Below are 21,796 nucleotides of genomic sequence, written 5' to 3'. Positions count from 1 at the left end.
GCACACAAAAGGGGGGAGGGGGGCAGGAGGTGGGGGCAGGGGGGGCGCAAAATCCACGCAGGCAGCCTGAACCCTGGCATTCCCTAAGCTTGGCCAGCCTGAGTGTGGCAACTGTCAAGCCTCCTGGATCATGGTGTATGCATGAGGGCCACCCAGCCCTTCAATGCATATGCCTGGGCAAGAATTTTTGGAGGAGTGTAGGCTGCCTAACCCTTTCACCCTCCCTTAAGGTGACTGAGATAGAATCCAAAGTCCAGACTCAGTCCAGGTGTTTGGTGCCTCCATCGCTGTAGCTGTATAAGGGTCTGGGAATTGAACCAGGTCTCCTGTGTGGTAGACAAGGAGTCTACCACTGAACCACAGGAGACTACTCCAGTGTGTGTGTGGAGCATGTTCTTCAAGTGAGACCCATTGCCTTCATGCCCTACAGAAAAAGCAGACCAGAAAATAAATGTTCCAACCAAAATGTCCAGTGTTGGCATTCACATGGGTCATCCCCAAGACCCTCAGCTCAGGCCCCCGCCACTTTTGCCAGGCAAGTAACTGAAACTAATGGTGAGCTAGCATCCTCTGTGCAAGCCACTGATAAAGGGGTTTGGCTATGGCAGTGAGGAAAGGTGAGATCAAGAATCCTGGTCCCATTCCAGGCTCTGAAGGAGAGTGGGCTCTAAGTGGCACAGACTCTTGCCCATCCACCTCTGAGGATTGTCCCTTTCTAGCCCATCCCATCTAGGACTTGTCCCTTCTCCAGTCCTGCAACCTTCTCCAAGTCAGTAAGAAGTAGGTGTGTTATCAGTTGAAACAAAAGGGACAAGCTCTGATGGAAGAAACACCCCGGCCTGTGCAAGAAGGGTGGGTGGGGGTGGAGAGAGAGAGACTAACTAGCTGGAAGGGGGGGAAAGGCATGAACCCTGGGCTCAGTGTCATCTGGCATTGCAGGCCTCCCTGATATAGAGGCTCAGGCAACTGAAGTGAAGGGGCCATGCAAGCTTGTGCTTTCTCTAGATGTTATTTAGTTAGGCTATAAATGTACACGGACTAACATGGCTAACCACCTCTCAGCCAACAGCAATCATTAAGCAGAAATTTGCAGTATACATGAACCCAGCTGTCTCAAAGGTTCATGGCCCTTCCACAAGGTGTGGAGATTGTTCAGGCTCTTATGAAGATGATGGTGAGGCGTGGGGGGCGTTCACTGGAGACCTACCTGCAGCTGCAGCGTGAATGACCAGGAACTGCATTGCACTGCAGGGAGGTGCCGCCTGAGTCCAAAGAACTCAAGGGGAGACGCACCTGAGTGAGTGCAACTGCATCACAAAGACCCTGAGGCCCTTGAGAGATGAGACAAGTCTCTCTTGCTCTCTGGCTCACCCCCCCCCCCCCCCCCAATCAAGCATTTGTTTGGCATTAAACAATCAGGATAAAAATGATGGGTTTTAGCTTTGTGGATTCCAGTCCAGGGAGAGGGGAAATTTGGAATTGGCTCTGATCAACATTTAATCTAATTATCTCCAGAACTAATTGAATGTCTGTTGAAATTTATTGCTAGCCACCGAGCAGCCTGCATTGGCTGGGCTCAATGCAATAACGTGGTGTGGGAACAATCTGTCTCATACTTGGGGGCAACTGAGGCAAATGGAGCAGATGGCTGTTCCCTCACTTGCTCACTCTGTTTGTATGAAGGGGTTGGCAGGTGTGTGGGGAGGTGAAGTTCCCCATTAATGCGCCCGTGCCCCCAGTCTGTCACAGCCCAACAAGACTTCACATGCAGTCAGAGCCCTAAAGAGGAGATGCAAAGTCGGCTTCCATGCAGGGAACTCAGAAGCTGTAGGATTTGCCCCATTAACACAAAAGCACGTGTTTCTCTGAGGCAGCATCTCACAGTGATGTTCAGTAGTAAAATGGAAAGGGGGGGCGTATTGTGTGCAACCTAGTAAGGGAAACCATTTGGTGGTGGCGACTTCAAAGGGAGTTGGAACTTCCTGTGGAGCGGCTGCTTCGTTGCTACTGCCAATTTTCCTGCTCAGTGAAACAGGGCTGAGGTCCCAGGATTAGCTTTCACTTATCACTGGGTAAGAAAAGCAGACAGACAGCTCTGCCAGGGACCACCCGACCCCTTTTAACTCACTACAGTCTGATGGTTTGGGACTGGTGTATGTGAGGTCCCTCCAAATACGGTCCTACTACTGCTGCTGCTTCTCTAGTAAGTGGTCACTGAATCAAATGCATGGCCAGCACTGGAGCAGGCCCAGCACCCAGGACACCCAGCAAGACCCTGCACAGAGGTGTTCCTGCTCCTTGGCTGGGCAGCGCCTTTACACCACCCAGCCTGCGGTCTGCTGATTACAGCACTTTGTTTCGACGTTCAAATCCCCATCTTCAAGGTGAGATTTGACCTTGTATCTTCTATTTCCAGCCAACTGCTTTAACCACCAGGCCCAGCACAGAATTCTACTTAAAGTTTTCTCTACCTCTCCTGTGGAAGCTGGATCACTGGGCAGCCAAAGATGACAGACATGGGGGGCCAGAAGTACAGCCAGTGCAGGTACGAGTGGCTCAGGGAGTGGTCTCTGACCTAGCAAAGAGAAGCCTATGGGGTCTAAGCCTTGTACTTGCTCCTGGCTGCAATAGGGCTAAGTGTGTCTACCCAATGGAGCTGGGGTTTTGGCTGTAGCCATGTTGGTCTAAGGACATAGGCAGGCAAGGTGCTTTGAGTAGATGTGATATCTTTTATTAAACTGAGTAGTTGGAAAAAAGTTCTTCACAAACTTTCAGGTGCAGTCAGTCTTCATCAGGCATAGGGAGCCTCTGCTGGTCTGACTCCAAGGAATGAGAGAAGCTAAAAGTGTGGAGGGATGTCAGTGAGAATGGGAATAAGAAAAGATAAGCAAGACAAACAGAAAAGCAAGGAGGGGGAAGAGAGTGGGGGGGTGGAAATCAGAGGGAGACATAAAATACAAGGTAAAAAAGAGGCAGTCTGTGAAAAAGGGAATAGTTGGAGGTCGGGAAAGCAGGAACGTGAGAAGCTAAGTGTAACAGGACGTCAGTGAAAATATAAAAGGGTAGAAGTAGGAAAACAAAAGGCAAAGCAGGGGAGGGAGGGAGGGAGAAGATGATAGGGGACAAAAAGGCCAAAGGGAAAACACTACAGAGATAATAACACAAGGTAAAAAAAAAAAGAGGCTAGCAATAAAAAGGAAATGGGCAGGGTAGTGGTGGAGGGGAGGAGAGAAAAGAGGGGAAGGCATGTAGGAGGTCAGGTCAGGCAGGTTGTAATGTATCATAAATCCAATGTCTATACTGAGTCCATTATTTTAATTTTTTTAGTATCCAGTAGGTTGATGAAGTGAAGCTCGTAGGCTCGTCTATGAAAGGTATTTTGTAAATTCCCTTTGAGGATTAGAACTGAGATCAGAGAGGGAGTGATTGCTAGATTACTTGTCCTGTGACAGGTAATTGGATATTCTTGTCTTTGATAGATTTCTGGTGTGGGTTTATTCTGGTGCACAGTTGTTGTTTGGCTTCTCCTACATATTTTCCAGCAGGGCATTGGATGCACTGGATGAGAGATATATTTCTGGAGGTGCAGATGTAGGATCCAGAAACGATGATGGTTCTGTTGTGGAGTGTAGTTATTGTTGAAGCTTTTCACTGGCCCTGCTGCTGTGTACTGTGGGGTGTATGTGGCTTAGGGAAAGCCTTCACGGGTACGATTCAAACACGTTAAAAGCAATTTGTTTTTTATGCCATGGGCTTTCAACAACTATGCAAATAAAGAGTAGGTTTCCTTAACTTGTTGGGTACAATGCTATAAAGGCAAAGCCAGCCCTTCCATTAAATTTTGTATCATGGCATTGGTGTTTGCCAGAGACCTTTTAAAGCTACATTTGAGATGGGGGTGCACAGAGGGATACTGATCTTGCCTTGAATACACCACAGTATATGCAGGGATGCTAGGCCACTTGGATTGTTGGGTCCACATTACCTGCCTCCATATCTGATCACACACAATGGAGCATTACAGACCAAAACACTGCACTTTGGCAGTGTACAAACCAGGCAGGAACTGGAGAGATGAGCTGCCAGACAGACCTTGAGAATCCCACAGCAAAAGACAGCTGCTGTGCCCTACTCCTGCCATAGCAGTACAGCACTTGCAACTGGTCCTGCTCCTGCTCCAACTCCCTGGCTAAGTCCAGCCTCTTAATCCTGTGGTGGGGACAGAAGCCAGAGTTTCTGCAAGAACAAGGAAACAATGCTCAGGGCACCCTGGCCTGCTACACCCCGCTCCCGCAGGCTTACCAACAGACATTGTACAGTAAACTAATCTCTATCACCTTTCCTTCTCCATTTGCCAGCATGTCGCTACAGAACAGAAAAAAGGGAGAAAACCTGGATCTCGTAAGGTTCAGCTGATGTCCCTGGAAGCCACCACAGCCTATTTGCTGACCCTGATAACAGAAAGGGCATTTTATTGCCTGCAGCACAGGGAAAGTATGAAGCATCTCAGGCCACACGATAAACCATTCTTCTAAACGCAGGTGGTGCACCTACATTTCCTGTAACTAAATTCTTCTGATAAGCCTACCAGGGAATAGTCCTCACAGAGCTCCTAATAGCTTGAATCACTTATCAGAGTCAGATACGGCTTTACAGTACACGCACACACAACTTATTGTGGACCCCTAATAAGCTTCCTCCTTTCTGTTGACTCTCTTCTTTGTTTTGCCTCTCCTTTCGTCTCTTCCTACTTGGTGGTTTCTTTATCTTCTTAAGCCTAACGACCACAGACAGGCTGTCTCTGAGGCTTCTGTTCTTGTAGGAAAAGCTATTCTCTCTATGGTTATGTAGGCTGTCTAAGAACTTCACAATCAGATTACACTGACTAATACGATTTAATTCACAAAGCCCAGGACAAGCACCACTGTTGCTCCACTGTCATTTATGTATTAACACTCAGGTCACGATAGAGTGGAAGAGATGATCACAAGGTAAATTAAAACTGAAAGACAACATTAGACTATTAGATTTGATAGGAAAGCTTCAAGAAAGGACATCTAAGAGTTTTTTCCCCTCCCCCCAGGAACCCACAATTGGCCCTCTGTGGACCTGTTAACCACATCTTGCTAAACCAGCTGCTGTATTGCTAGAGGCACTATAATGAAAGCTACCAGTTACAACAGTGCTGTGTTTTAAAAATGTATTTGGGAAGGTCCATCAATCACCAGCTGCATCAGCTTCCAGGAAATAGTTCCTGAACAGTTTAAAAAAAAAAAAAAAAAAAAGGAGTCATTTCTAAAAGTTATATAGCTAGAATAAGATGTTCTCCAAATAACTTTCATATAACTAATCAGCACACTTCCACACCCAAATATCTTCAGTTTTCAGATCAAGACTTTTAGCATTGCCAATAGATAGTGGTGTTCAAAACCATGCTTATAAACATTTCCAGCAGGGGTCAGTGTTGGGACAAAATGGATACAGAGTTGCATAAAGTACAGGTAAAGAATTTCTCTAACAGAAAATATGTGAAACACTAATTGTTATCAACCTGCTGGCCATGGAGTACTATTGTATACATAGTCTTGGATAGTAGATAGCCATAATATACTTTTCTCCCCCCAGAGTTAAACAAAGAATAAGTCACCGCATCAGATTATTTATCCTTTAAGAGGTGGGGTTCAATAGCTGGTATGATTGGGTTAAGTCCGATAAAGTGAACTTGGGCTCACAAAATATACATCTCTGATTCACTTAGTGGATAAAGTGCAAATCTATTCTGCCTTCTAATCATTTGGTGGCAAGAGAGTAGGAAATAATTTGCTTGCATTTAGTAAACTGTAACCCCAGGGAGAAGTGGGCAGATGAAGCCTGTAGTGTGATTGGCGCTACTGGCAGAGTTTACTGGTGAATCTTTTCAGCATAACAAGCCACCAAATTGGATGAAACTTCCACTTTTTCAAAGGTTTGCATTATCTGCTTTTATTATACTGGTCTAACCTGTAGTTATTGCCAGTCAGATGCATCCCTTTACTTAAACTCCCAGGAGGGGATCAATCCAGCGAGTGTGCTCAGAGCATACATCTGAGACCCACTACCAGGAGCAAACTTCCTCCAAAACTAAGGTACAGCTACTTGCTTTAAGACTAGGGAGGGGCCTTGCTTCAAAGGCTGCTTAGTCACTAAATCAAATGCATAATGCAAAATATACACCTTGTTCTTGGAGCAGGGACCAGAATTCAGGATAGCCCCTCTCAGCTGAGTTCCCTAACCCCTAGGACACGTAAGTATGTTCCCTCTTGTGCTCTTGGTACATTCCTGGGCAGTGGCCTATGTGGGTTTGAATCCTTGCAGGTCAAGAAGGAAATGGAACCCCAGTGCCCCTGGGCAAATGTTCCAACTAGGCAGTGGTTCTTAACCTTGTTAGACTTGGAAAATGCCAGCCCTGAGGTTTCACTTGTTTTCTGACTGGAAGAATAATAGAGCAACCACAGCAAGTTAGGCAGTTTTTGATGCCCTGGATTCGTATCTGAAATCTCTGGGTTTATCTTGTGAAGCATGTGTAGGTGCTAATATGGAGCAGCACTCTACTTGACAAATCCCTGCACTAGGATGTTATGTAGGAAGGTGAGAACCACCATCACTCACACCATGTGAGCACATGTGTGCAAGTGACAGAGCAAGAGAGCAGCACACATGAATGCAGAAGTGCCATTTCATGTTTCCAAAGAACGGATGTAGGTACGTACCAACCTTCAGAAGAGAGTCCCAGGCTGTAGATCTTAAGTAGACTAGTGCACTGCTGAGCCAGGCACCAAAGCTCTGAGTTGCGTGGGGTTCAGGGTTGTGCTCAGGGTTGCCTATGAACTTAGAAGCTAGATCTAGTAGAGTTTCCTAGAAGCTCAGTCTCATCTAAACATGTTAAAGAATTCACAGTGAGAAATATGGTGAAGTGAGGTGCCCAGTCTTAAGAGTAGCAGCAACTCAGGCTCCCCCACTTTGACCAAAGTAAAGACTCAGAACCTGCCTCTAAGTATGACGCATTCCTGGGAAGACTATAAAAATGGTAGCCTGCCTGCTCTGTAAATCTGTTGCATTTTTCAATAGAAAGCACTAGCATGTTCTTTAAATACATCCCCATCTTATTTAAGTCATCACAGTGACTCTGAAGAAAACACATTCTTGCATATTCCTTCCATGCCTAATTTATTATATACTGACAAGCCAGAAAGAAAGTGATATTAAAAAGTTAGCCCCTGAATCAGTACATTTAGAGTTGAGAGGTGGTTAGGTGGGTTAGTCTAAGTCAGGCAGGAGAAGGTTGGGCAGGGTGGTGGTACCTTAGGGAATAACTAGTTCAGAGAGGTATGACCCTTTTGTAGGCAACAACCTCCTTCACCAGATGCTACAGATAGGCTGGCAGAAAGAGTTTATATAAAGGAAAGGGACAGGGGGAGGAAAAACTGTTACAAGAGGTAAACAGTAGGTTAACCAGCTTGAACCCTAAATTCATGTCAGTTGATCTAAAACTGCAGAAGAGTCTTATAACAGAGGAGGGAAAGGTGAACTTAACTCTGAATTTGTTCCCTTATTCCAGCTCTTCCCCCATTATTAGTGTAATTAAGTTTCTAAAGACTTGAACTTGATTATGTGAACCCTTGAGTTATTACCAATCTTGCCAAAAGAAGAAGGATATGTGTCTTTTGAACTGGCCTAAAGTGCTGCTCTAAGACAAGTTTTTGGTTAGTTCATGCAGACTAAATTTCTGGACATGAGAAAGTTTCATCCCAAACACACCAATCCAGTTCTAAGTTAGGAAGTTAAACAACCACTGACCTCACCACCAGCTGCTACCACTTAATCATTTGTTTTATTATAGAATTAGAAAAAAAAATAAAGTTGTCTGTACGCAGGAATTAAGTATAGTACAAAAGACATTCAGAGATTAGTTTGGACTCAGACAATTTATACAGTTGTCTTCTCTGAAGGCCATCTGATATAATAGCTTTTTAATGGCACTGTGTAGAAATTATTTTTTCCTTCAAACTTCATGAGGATGCTTTCACTTTTTCTTCAATGCTTCAGTCAGTTCAGGAACCACCTGCAAATTTAAACAGCTCCATTAAGAGTTTATCATTGCAAATAAAATAGTCTGTGTTAAAACTGGAAAAAATAATTCCTGGAAACAGTTATAAAGACACAGCCTCATCAAAACCCACCGATTTGATATAACCAAGCTCTCATTTTCTGAGTCAAGAGTTCAGATGTAGAAGCTTCCCTGAATGTTTGTGATGTACAATGAACTTAGCTGTGCTGCTAAATTCCACTGCAGATCTAAATCTAATCTCAATCCAGTTAATGCAACTGTTTGGAGTAACACAGAAATGTCTGATGTGCACCAAACCCCACAATTCCTATAATATAACTAAGCGTTGTCCATGTATAGATTTTTCCACCTATGGAATTTTAAAACAACACTATTGGGTGACTGTTTTTCAACTGAAAAATAGATGCAGCAGTGTTGCTCCTGTAAAAAAAATTAAAAAATGTTATGTCATTCTGGTAAAATTTCAAAAGACAGTGATAGGTTAGAGCCTGATGCAAAATTAGAACCATGTATTATTCCTTGACGGTCTCAAGATCTTTGTGATAATAGTTAAATTTCTGGCTTCAACCCTGTTAGGAATACCTAACTTGCTTCAACATTGTATAATGTAGGACTGACTCACTTGGAAACCAGAAAACTGGTTTCAGTTTATCTAATTTTCAACAGCATTTTTTTCCAAATAGACAAGAAAAGTGATAGATAATAAGTAATCAGCCAGCCAGGCAAAAAAAGCTTAAAATTCATCTGCTACTTGGGATGCATGAAACCAGTAAATAAGTAATAAGAAGAGACATGGAAAAGGGAAAACTGATTTAACTAGCATTAAACAATCCTCTTAAGTGAGTTACTGCCAAAGCCTTGGCACCAGCTGCAGTTCTGCCACTTAAAACTCCAGCCACCCTGCACTGTAATTCTGACCAGTACTAGAAAGTGCAGTTATGCATGTAAGCAGTTGGTGGATTAGACGATAGAATACACCTGAAAATCTATCCCAGCCACTTGGGTAAATATCAATTACCTTGTCTTTCAAGAGGCTGCAGGTTGCCCCAGCTCACAGAGATCCCAGCTGAACTCACCACTGATGAATATAGCCTCTCAATTATTTAAGAGATCTACATTTCCATTAGGTGGAAATAATGTGTTCGTACAAAATTTATTAAGGAAATTGTCTACATGTTGTTTCTTCCGAATGTCACTTTGTCTCCATCTTATTAAAAGGCCCATGTTTACTGCCGAGCCAGCAGGCATTAGTTCAGGAATGGCATTAAGTGCTGGCGGTGTTTCTGCTTGCTTTCCTCAGTGGACGTACTATGAGCTCATGCCAGTCATACAGAAAACATGCTAATAGATCCCCAAGTGTGACGTGCAGCATCACTGTGAAGCTCTAGTAAACATTTAATATTTGAGCTTTTTCACATAAGGACAAACAGGTTTTACGGGAGACAGGCATTCAAGGTGTAACACAGTTTATATACGCACGCTGTACCAAAGTAGAACTCTGTACACTTGCCCAAATTCAATGTAAACTCTGTTTATACATCAAGTAACTATATATCTATACATGTAGGAATTGTTCAGTATTTGGCTTTTCCTCCCTTATCTATAATTAGTGGGCTCAATAAAAAAGAAACCACTTTCAGGAACAGACATAAAAAAATGAAATGCCTTTGATATACAAAAATTAGAAAGCAAAGTTTCAAATCTGTCTTGGGGAAGTAGACTCCTTTTTAGAAAGTGTAATGGTTGACACACCTTGGTTAAAGAGTTATTCGGTTTTGAAACAATGATGCCTAACAGAAACTCTGCTTAAGCACTTAGTACACAGGATGTTTTAATCCAAATATAACTAAATTCAAATCGAGGTATTTGGAGAAGACAGAAAATGCGGTAGAGGCATCAAATTCTCTTCCCTCCAAATAGCTTCTTTTTATGGGGATTTATTTTGAGGTCTGAATATCTGTAAGTCATTATATCCCCAGAACAGAGGAGTCTGGAAGGCAAACCAGACAAGAAATAGCAGGCAGCAGGCAAGAAACAGAACTTCTTACAACTTGGCTTTCACAAAACTCAGACAAGGCTTGTCAAAGCAAGCTGGCTTTGCTGTAAGAGATGAAAGAAAGATGTAAAAGGCCCCAATTCAAAGCATTTAAGTCTAAGCATGTGCTGAATTATTATTAACATAAATGGGACTTAAGACCATGCTTAAGTGATTTGCTGAATTGGGGCCCATCAAGGCATCATAATTTGCATGCTAGTTCTTTCTAAATGGAATGAGATTGACTTTAATACCGGACCATGATGGATTTGCCTCCAGTAACATGCAAAACAAACAACCTCCTCCTACAGAAAAGCACCAACAGACACATGCAGAAGCAGCTCAGACTAAATAAATAAGCAAGAGTTAAAAAGCTAGCTAACATCTGTGCAGGGTTATACAATCCCTGTAAATTCTGTGAAGGCAACTACAAAATGATACTCCAGATCTGGAAAAGGTTTTTGTAACTGAAAAAAGGTACTGACACAAATCAATGACATTTCTAAGAGAAAAACTGATGTTTCATTAAAAAAAATCTGGTACTAAAAACTGTCCCTTAAACTACTGTTTTTCATACCTACCCTGTAAAAGAAACCAAGATATCTGACTTCTAAGCAATACAGAGCTGGGCATGCAAGTATAGACAAGATCTCACATGGTACTGCTATACAGAAAGGGTCAAAGAATAAGAAATCATTAAGGAATTAGTTTAAATGTAGAATGCTAGGAACAAAAATAATCCTAGCAACAGTACTAATCCACTCCTGGATGAAAATATTACAACTGTCAATAGCAACATAAAAAAGCACAAATCAGTAAATATTTCTGTTTGGTATTTGCAAAAAAATAAGACAGATGATGCAATCATACTGCAGGATGATGAAACACTTTCTGTTCCACAGTACGTAAGAAAGACGAAGAGCAGCTCCTAAAATCGAGTTCTTTTTAAAAATCAGCAAGTGCAGATACCTCTTACAAAACACCTGCATGCAACTGGAGAGCTCTGCAGACTGAGAACGCTGATTCACCGACCATTTGGAACAGGGGGCAAGTTCTAGAAGATTGGAAGAATAGCTAATATTGTACCACTATATAAAAAAGAATAAAGAGGTGACCTGGGTAATTAATTATAGGCCTGTCAACCTGGCATTGATCCCAGGCAAAATAATGGAACAGCTAATACAAGGCTACTGCTTAAGATTTGAAGAAGGAAAATAATTCATGCCAATCAACATGGGTCTATGGAAAATAAATCCCATCTAACTTGTCACCTTTATCATCCAAACGTGTAATCTCATCAGAAAGAGACACTAGTGTGAATACAATTTGCTTGCACTCCTGTGTGACACATAATTAGGTACCTTTTGATTATGAAGCTAGACCTATACAATGTAAATAAGGCACACATGAAGCAGGTTTAAAAACAGATGCACTGACAAGTCTCAAAATGGCATTGTCAAACAGGGACTCTTCATTGAGCAGAAGTGTTTCTACTGTGGTTCTTTCGAGTTTAGTTCATCACCCCAGATTTTATTTTTTTAATCAATAAATTAAAAGAAAATATAAAAAAGACAATTAGAAGTTTGCAGATGAAAAAAAAAGCATGAGGCAAGTGGTAATCAATGAAGAGAATAGGTCACTGATATTGAGAAATCCAATTTTAGCATGTGAACTCCAAAGTGCTTCAGCCTGCAGAGATGAGGCAGGAAATAGGTTTATTAATCATCTATACTCTGTACTACATAGGAGCCCTAGTCCAGGAGTGGGCCTCCACAGTGCCAGGTGCTGAACAAACCCATGAAGACAAACATGTTTTACGGGAGGGGTGTCAAACTCATCCAGTCCTGTGGGCAAGGTCAATCCAAGACCCAGGGACCAGATCTTTGACACCCAAGTTTTACAGGAACCTTTGATTAGGCAATGTCCTCTTAATCTTTCAATAAACTACTTTATCTTTCCAGTGGGTACGTGTCTACACGAGACATTTACTGTGGAACAGACTAGCTCCACAGGAAATATCTTGCGTCTACGTGTGCAGCCCCATTAGGCGGCAGGAAACGAATTAACTCCACCAGCCCCACACCGGAGTGCCCTTGTGCCCCAGCCAGCCCCTGCACAGCATGTTGAGCTGGGTAGGAGCAGCCCCAGGCTGGCAGGTTGACCCCCTGCCCCTCTGCCAGCTGGGGCTGCTCAGACGCAGCTCAACGTGCTGCGATCCTGGGCGCACAGGTAAATGCAGTACCTGGGAGCAATAAACTCTGATGAAATATGCGCCAGGGTTTATTGCTGCATTCTAATAGTATGTGAAGATGCACCCAGTTAGGCTGGTTTTAGGACTCTGTATCCACAAAAGTTAGCTCTGTAACAAACTCCTGTCAGTTTTGCCATTCAAGTAAAAATTATAATCTAAGACTCAGGTGGGGACAGATAGCTATAAAGTATCACATTTTAGTTTCTTAACAAAAAAACATTAAGCACCCAGTACTTTAAGTCTGATTTAATACAGTTTTCTTAAGTGGCTTTGTAGGTGGATCCTTTGGGTGTGAGAGTTCCAACTAGGATCAGCATTATTTAAATAGTAATATTATACATCTCTGAAGAGATCAGATATATGACAAACAAAACGGAACAGGAGGAACCTGTATACCACTGTACAGTACCAAGGGTACAACTAAAAGAGGGGACTACACAAATTTCATGGTTACTGATCAGTTTTCAATGCTTGAAGCTATATTCAGAGAGATGAAAGAAAAACGTTTGTACAATTATCAGGACTGTTTCTTATGTATGTTGGAAAGGGGAGGCTAATACAAAGAGACCCTCATTGATTCAGTATCTTCCTACTCCCCATGCTTACATAAGTTGTTTTTTCCCCAGTACAGAGCTATGTTCCTAAATATACCTTCAAAATTTCATGTAGGAGAGAGACCTTAAAAAAAGTATGCAACATTGATCACTATTAATAAGATCCCTGGCCACTGGGTGTGAATAAAACCAAACAATTCTGCTTGTGGGTGGGGGAGAGAGGTGGGAGAAGTCAGTATGAGTTACTGTGTACTGTGGGCTAGGAGTGGATATAGATTAAATGGTTACAACGATCAGCTGAAGCATGCTCCTATACAGTAAAGTCATTCTCCCTTTAAATAGTATAATTATACAGCAGTTCACATTCTGAGGAGATATTAAAGTGATATTTCTTTTAATCAAGGTTAGGCTTACCTTAAATAAATCTGCTACCAATCCATAATCTGCCACTTGGAAAATTGGAGCCTCTGGATCCTTGTTAATGGCAACTATGGTCTGAAAGTAGAAACAAAACAAGTCTAACACTCACAGATGTCGATTATAATTTTCTGATGGATGAAATGTACCTTAAATTCACTCCTGAATACTAGGCATTATAGATATAGTCAAGTGCATTTAACAAATGCTTCCCATCTCTGCCTCAAAAATAAGATAAGATGAGTCGTTTCAAAATGAGTTAACAATAACAGAAAAGTTTGTTAAGTTCTGACTAATCCCTACTCTTTTAAATGGTCTGTCATCTGAAGCAGGAAAAAGAAGGAAAGTACTTTATTTTGTGGATGATCTTTTACTAGCAGCATTTAAACGGCCATACTGTTTAATAAATGAGAGAGAAAGAGACATTTTAAAAAAGAATCTTAAAGCCACATATTAAGGACCTTAATTTTATGTGGGTAATATCATTTAGTTCTGCCATTAAATGGCAGAGAATTATATACTATTACAGTTGCATTGCTAAATTCAGTCTTGTCTTCTGGAAGCAAATCTGTACTTCTAAATCAAATAATTTAAAAAAGGTTTGTGATAGCTTCCACAAGAATGACTGTGGGTGTCATGATGTATAACCTACAGAGACTGGGAGAGCTCTACAGGGACAGAATACTACACAGCTCATAAAATAAACCCTATACTGGTTATGGTTATAGCCACAGAAATCTGCTACCTCCCTATCAACCCAAGCACTGCCAATTCTAAACCCCAATTCAAAGCAATGAGACTTCACAGAAGTATTCTAACCCAACATTTCCTTCATACATTTATTTGTCATTTCAAGAAACCATTCGAAGTTCTCAGGTTTTTTTTTCCTTTCTCCACTATAAGTGGTTGTCCAACAAAATTAATGATTTGGTAGGGTAAATCCAGTTTTAATAACTCTAAGAAAAAAGGTTAGCAAACCTTGTGTTTCGAAACCCACAGAAACAGTTTTCCTTCACAGCTCATTTGTATTCTGACTGCCTATAAAGAAATACCTACAGCAGAGCCCCACATGCCCTCTCTCCTGCTTGTTAGTGAGGAGCAATGACTATTTCAAGACTACCACTTCTGAAATATTCCCTATGATTTAAGTTTCATTACTGTGGCTAACTGTGACAATTATAATGAAACAGATGTACAAAAATGTGCTACCAACTGTACACTCTAGAAAGCAGTATCCAATCTGTGATACTTGAGATGGTTCATTCACAACCAGATAAAAGTTTTCTTTAAGCGTATTCCCTGAGACCTGGCCTATGAGTTTTAACCTGAAACGTCTGAATCAGAACGCAGCCTTGAGAGCAGCTGATGTTTACACATCCTGTTGGCTGCCTGCAGTATCGCAGAGCAGGGAAGACCATGCTTTTCCTCCCCTAGTTTATGAAGGCTCCCAGGAGGGCAGGGCAAGCAGCAGAGTAACTGATGGGGGGCAACCAGGGCAGGAGCCCCAGGCACCAATTTGGGTAGGGGAGGGGAAGGAAAGGGGGTTGCTGCCACAGCTGCCCCTGCAGCTGCAATCACAGCATCAGCTGGAAGTTACTGCTACCGCTGTTTATGTCAGCTGTGTGCCCAGGACAACTAAGTTGGTACACCTCTGAGGACAAGAACTGGATTGGTTCTGCTTGAGCCCAGGGACACGCTTCAGTCATATCTAGCTGCCCAATGCAGGCACGCAGGGCAGCCCAGGAGAAAGGAAATGCAGTTATGGTTCCCCAGTTTTTGGCTGCAGGCTGGCAAAGGCTCATGGGAGCTTTATCTTGTGCCAGCTGGCAACATTCCCCATGAAACCATATGCCAGATGGAGACTGACAGAGTACAGCACGCTCTGTCCACTCCCTCTCTACCTAAGACTGCCAAGAGGGAAGCCAAGGAGCTGACCTGTCCTGGTTCTATGCCTGCACTGACACCCCAAATTTGATGGGGCCCCAAACACTTGAGGGTGGTTTTTGCTTGTGTTCCTTCACTTTCTTGAAAGCCTTTTGTTGGCTACGGCTGCTCTAGAAGAAACATGAAAATATTATCTAATAGGAATTCAGAAAAATAATTGTGCGTGGCTCTTTGAAAAGAAGGATGTACCTCACCATAAACTTGGCTTTGTAAAAAAACAGCTCAGTTTCTCCTATAACTTACATAGCTATAACTACCCAATATTTCTTAGTCAAAACTACTTTTCCATATTATACAGTCTGTTTCTTGATGGTAGACTGAAAAATATAAGTCTCAATAATAGCCAAACAGGCAATCAACATCTCTTTTCTTCCCACTTGCTTAAAGTTCTTACAATAAATGCTTTTGAAATGTATATCCAATATAGAATAAATTGCTTCTATCCTATTGCCAAAATATACAACACATTATATCTGCTACCCTGTACGATAAGCAGAACCTACGTTTCCTAATAGCGTGTAATCAAAAATAGATGGTATTTGATAGCCTTATGGAAGCAAATACAAAGTTGTACTGTGATCATTTTACAGAATCTGTCATCTAACCATGAAATACCAAAGGGTTCACCTAGGTGGTATCTTCTGAGGAGCACCAAAAGAAAAACACCAGATCATTTAAGGTTTTTCAACTCTTGGTCTATCCATTGAAGCACTTCTGCTTAGGCAACAAATTTAAAATCTAACCTGTAACTCTGATTAGTAGCTTTGAAACTTATTTTAGTCACTGGACTTCCTTGGGATATTTACACAAAGATGACAATCTGACCTGCCTATGAAGTAGGTAAGATTTAGCCAATAAAGTTAAATCTCTTGGAAAAGAAAGACAAACAGAAAACAACCTAGATACTGCTGGTCTCCTGGAACACTATTTTTCTACCTTGTTATAAAAGAACAAATAAATTATACATTTGACTCAGAAAGCTTCTAACTACTTTTGAAAACATTTCCTTAAGTGTGCAAGTTCACAATGCCAGATAATTCACAGCATAGGGGAAACATTCACTCAAGAGACGGTTGCCATGGTTGCATAGTTTTCTTTTTACATTTATATAAATTTGATCTTTTCAGTAAATACAGTACACCTACCTGCTTTTGCTAAAAACAGAAGTGGGTCAAAGTTCAAATAAAAGTGAGATGCGGGATCTCTGTAATTCTGGACTAGTCAAATATGTGTTTTTTTTAAAGATCTTAACCATGAAAAAGTAAAATCAAGTTTCCAATATCACTGGTAGTCTCGAGGTACTGCATCTTAATTACACAGAAAGATGTATGACATAGATACAAACACTAAGAAGGACGAGACCAAATCATAATGCATACAAACTTGCTTAGTGATCAATGGGAAGTAGGGATTTTTAGTGCAGTGTGGGCCAGCACAGGGGGCCCACCCACCAACGGGATGGGTCCAGCCCATGGGCCATATGTTTGATACCCACATTGTAGTCAATATCTGGCTGCGATCCAGCCCCAGAATGTCCAGCGTTTCAATTTAAAATGCACACACCAACTCATAGTAGTCAAAGAGTGCAGAACCTGCTACTGCATAGCTTGGCTTATGCTAAGAGAACTGCTCGTTATTTAACCAAGCTAAAATTTGTCATTGGTCAAATGTAAAACAGAAAACATATGATCCCATCAATATAAACAGTGGCAGACACGCAATGAGATTTTAATTGTTTTATGAGGTGACCACATTTCAGCAGAATGCCAAAGCAGAAACACACATTTGAACTGGCTTGAGTAGATTCCTGAAGGGGTTTTAAAAAAGTAAATGCCTCCCTCTCCTTCCACTACTTTTTTTTTTTTTAATTACTTGGGAAAAAAATAAAACATAAGCATTGCATTTTAGGCATTGTTATTAAGGTTCAGCATGGATTGGACACACACAATTTCAGTTTTACCTGGAGCATTTCAGCTACTAATGAGTTAAACCTTTTAAAGTTTTATTGCCATTTTATAATAGGTTTCCATTTGAATGGGTAAATGCAGGAATGTCAGAGGCATCTTTTACTTTATGGAATAGTAAGTCCATAATTCAAACTGCATATTGTCATGCATGAATTAATGTGTCAGTTTCTGAAATGTATGTGAGTGGGCAATTGTACAGAATTCAGGTATGAAATTTGTTTGCACAATATCTCAATTACTTTTTTCTACTAGATGCTTTCTAAATTTTTGCAACATACCTAATTTAGGGGCAACTTGCTATTAAAATGCTATCACAGTATTTAATGCAATAAGGTTTTGAGAGTGGACATTTTTAGCATAACAGAACAATCCAATATTCCAAAAAATTTGGAAGAAATTTGTTACTGCAATCTACATTTTGACAAAAAAAATACTCTTTCCTCTTGTAGACTTTTTTAATACCTGTGATTCCGTACCTTGCTGTCTTTCATTCCAGCTAAATGTTGGATTGCTCCTGATATTCCAACAGCAATATAAAGTTCCTAGAACAACAAAAATCATTGTTAGGGTCACAAATACAGTTTTAATTAAACATCTGCAATTTTTAACAAAACCATTACTGTATACTTGGGTTACTGTTACAGTACTTGCTTGTACAAATGACTAAAATTCAGGACAGCAATTGTGTTATAGCCATGAGATAAACTATAGGGACAAGGCTTAGGTCTTGTTCTCCTGCCCAGATTCAAGGTATGACATAAAAGAAGAATGTTTAAAAAAAAAAGTGTGGCACATCTACAGAACACAAGGTTCTGTATACATGAGACATTTGAAGTGGTCTATGCATATTGGCTGCTTATAGATGTGGGGGAAAAAACAAACAAACCAAGAAAAGCGCTTTGCTTTAACCTTGGCGCACACCTGAACCGAACACAGTGCATGCCCAGAAACGGCATAGCATTAGTTTGACCTGGCTTGCCCAAGGTCTGTATAAATCATGTACTTCAGCAGGGGTTTTTTGGTGCTTTTTTCTAATAGCCGATTGAATCAGCTGTAGATAGAAACGCCAGAAAGCCCCACTGAAGTGCCCAATCTATATGGACACTGGGGAGCTGGGCTGAACTAATGCGCTTTCTCTCCTGATAAAGAGCTGTTTCTTTTTGTTTTTTCCATGTCTGCCAGTAGCCTATGGTGCTGCAATCCATTCCACTCCTCATATGCAGGATAAAGCTTGTCACCATTAAACAGGATCTTGGATATTTCCAAAGCCAAAATTCACCAAGACTGTATGGAGGGCAAAACTGATTGTGAACAGAGACTGCTTGCAGATGTTTAAAAAAAACCAAAAACAACAAAAAACAACTCTCCCCCCAAAAAAGAAAAAACTGCTTTACCAAAAGAAACTGCATTACTTTGACTCGGCTCCGTGGCGTCTGTATAGATCGGGCACTTCAGTGGGGCTTTTTGGCGCTTTTATCTAAAACTGATTCAATCAGCTATTAGATAAAAGTGCCAAAAAAGCCCCCCTAGAGTGCACAGTCTATATGGACATTGGGCAGGCCAGGTCCAACTCACATGCTACCTCTTCTGAGCATGTGCTGGGCTCAGTGTGGGAACACGCCAAATTTAAGTAAAGTGCTGGGGTTTTTTGGTTATTTGGGGGGGAGGGAGGGATTTTTTTTTGTTTTGTTAACATCTGCAAGTAGCCAGAGTTAATCAGGTAAAAAACCCACACATACCCAATTGATATGTGCTAAGATGATCAAGATGGTTAATGCAGTCACTACAATATACAGTCACAACTCACAAAAAAATTGGGACTTTTTGCTGGAGATTTCAAATAGTTCATTAAACAATCAAAACTGAGCAACACTGATGTTTATTCCTTTATACCATTACAGACTAACTGGGCTCGTGCAATTTGCACCTTTAGCAGGAGTCTCATAATGGTTATACCAATTCTAGATGTCCCAAATCTCTACAGGAGCGCCCCTGCTCATGGCAGCTTCTAAAACAGCATAAATGTAGGGATCCTTGGGAATGACGGGGTAATTCTGGCCAAGGATGCAGCAAGGGAGGCCAGGCCAATCTGAAGACAAGGGAGGACTGGACACTGAAGAAGAACCATAGAAATAAGAACCCAAGAAAGGGATCATCAAAAAAATGTTTAGAAGGTGAAAAAAAAAACAAAAAAAAAAACCAAACTTATAATGGGGGGAAAATAGAAATAAAAAGTTACAGTGGGTTCACTCCCTTTTCAGAAGAAAAAGAAACGGAAGGAGAAAGAAGAAAAGGAAAGAACAGATTTAAGGTTAGAAAAAATATACTGAATAATTCTTTACTGATTTGAAGTGGAGTACTACCTACTACTGAATTACACATGACTCCTTCCTGCAGCCAAATCTCTTTATAGATATGCCCCCCCATTTAAATATTATACTCAGTTTAACTTATAGAATTTGACAAGACTGATCAAGCCAGATATTGTGAATTTGTGCTGAAAATCTATTCAAATTTCAATTAGAAGTATGATCACTGCAGCCCAGACAAAAATCCATACAGTAGTAACATTTTACAACCAAGTTCTAGAAATATTCAACTAAGCACCAAGAGTTTCCTTCCTTGTTCCTTTTGTGCTAAAAAGTTCATAAAAAGAATTGGTTATGCACACTGATAAACCCCAATAGTTTTATTCTAGCTTACTGATTTTTTAAGCAAACAGCATCCCTTTTTATGTTACTATAGAAAAAAAACCATAGCCAGTCATGCAACCAGAAACCCCACATCCTCCAACCCTCTTCCCAAAAAACACTGGATACATTTCCCAATACTCCCTTGTAATCATGATTTAGCTCCAAGAAGAGACATATTCACATATTATAAAACCCACAACAAATTATCTGGCAACTTTAGTAGTAAACACAGCTCACAGGCCAAAGACATGGTATGGAGACCCCTAGATGCAGTCCTCGAAGTTAAAAGCTGAAGCACTGCAGTAGAGCAGTGTGGGGTAAAAAAGCAGTACCTTTACCTGCACTGTATGTATCTTGCAGATTGAAAACAATTTCAATCTAGATTAACTTTAAAAAAATGGGAATGCAAGACAATACATCTAAATGGTCAGCGGCCATATCTACACAAGACACTGACTGGGCAGAAGCGTTGCATGGCAAAAACCATGATGCAATGCTACTGAGCAGTAGTATTAGGCTACTGCACAGTAGTGTCACAAAAAAGTGTTCATCAGCAGTACTGCGCAGTAACTCAGGTTACTGTGCAGGTTACAACTCAAGTTACTGAGCAGTCAGTGTCTCATGTAGATGTGAACAGTGTATACCTCTCTCAGAAAAACCTCTCTCTCTCTTGGGTTAAGACATCCAGCTTACAGTCAACCCAAACATAGGAGTATTTTCAATTTATAAAGGGCAAATGGTTGCTTCCTTAAGACCAGATAAGTGTAATCGTTATTGTTTAACCACATAAAAGATTTTCATTTTTCACCAATTCATTCATAAGGAAGACAGACAATGAGCAAATGGCTAGAAGACAGGTCTGTCTGCTAAGCTATCATTTCTCAATTCTTCTGTTTCAAACTACCCTAAGGAAAAATATTTACTTAAGACAAGCTAGATTACAAAAAAGTTAGTTTAGAGCACCTATATTACAACGTGGAAAGGGTACAGCATATAAGCTTTCACATTTTTAAAGCCAAACCATGTTCTGGTTCAAGTTAGCACTTACAGGACGGCAAACTTAGAGGGATCCAAAACACAAAAGTGATGACTTGTATGTTTTCTCTTTCTACTCCTCATAGCACAGCCTATAATTCTTACTGAAATACAAGAAGCACACAATGCTGGCCCTTGTCTATGTTAATTTAACCCTTTCCTTTTGAAATGCAAACAATACACCAAAGTAAGTTATCTACACATGAAAGAACAGCTATACAAAAAAGGATGTTCCATACAGAGTAATAAATAAGCAAGTGATCACATACAGCCCTCATCTTTGGCCAAATGCCTTTTCTAATCCCCTACTGTCCATTAGTATGTCCCAACTTCTAAAATGTGTAAGTCTCATTATAGTCTCATTGTGCTCCAGTCACAATTTTACTAAACACGAAACAAAAACTTCAATTTTAACCTTCAAGGCTTTAAAAAAAAATTCTCTCATTTGAGACCTAGATCAAATTTAAATTCCGTAAATCAAAACACCCTTTTGATACTTGTTTGATATACATACAAAACCCTTCCAACTTTCATTGCTGCTCCTCCTCCAGTAGGTAGTATGGGAGAGCACTGCATGAGCCACACACTTTGAACATTTTATCCCTCATACTTCCGAGGGACTTGTACATCTGTAGGTTCTGGGGACAAAAGGCCTTCTCCTTTGATGTCTACATGCAGCCCAAGAGACTCCCAAATTCCTCCTGGTTACCACACCAGGCTCTCTAATCTTGATCTCTGACATCTTATTAAAGACTGGCAATGCTAAGACAGGGACACCACAACCCACTCACAA

At 41.0% G+C, this 21,796-nt stretch overlaps 1 protein-coding gene across 2 annotated transcripts in view; it reads right to left on the bottom strand.

Annotated features, from left to right (window-relative positions):
* Nucleotides 1-7,851: 7,851 nt before the first annotated feature.
* Nucleotides 7,852-21,796, bottom strand: part of ETFA (electron transfer flavoprotein subunit alpha) — a 51,296-nt gene continuing 37,351 nt past the window's right edge. For both annotated transcript variants that reach the window (XM_014606007.3, XM_019477707.2), the window contains exons 10-12: nucleotides 17,752-17,817; nucleotides 13,362-13,442; nucleotides 7,852-8,101 (exon numbers count right to left, since the gene is read on the bottom strand). In XM_014606007.3, the coding sequence (XP_014461493.1) occupies nucleotides 8,063-8,101; nucleotides 13,362-13,442; nucleotides 17,752-17,817 (186 nt within the window). In that variant the 3' untranslated portion in view covers nucleotides 7,852-8,062. The remainder of the gene's footprint in view (nucleotides 8,102-13,361; nucleotides 13,443-17,751; nucleotides 17,818-21,796) is intronic.

Source organism: Alligator mississippiensis, chromosome 11 (genome assembly GCF_030867095.1).
Source record: "Alligator mississippiensis isolate rAllMis1 chromosome 11, rAllMis1, whole genome shotgun sequence".
NCBI classification, from domain to species: Eukaryota; Metazoa; Chordata; order Crocodylia; family Alligatoridae; genus Alligator; species Alligator mississippiensis.
This window is presented reverse-complemented; position numbering and strand designations above follow the sequence as displayed.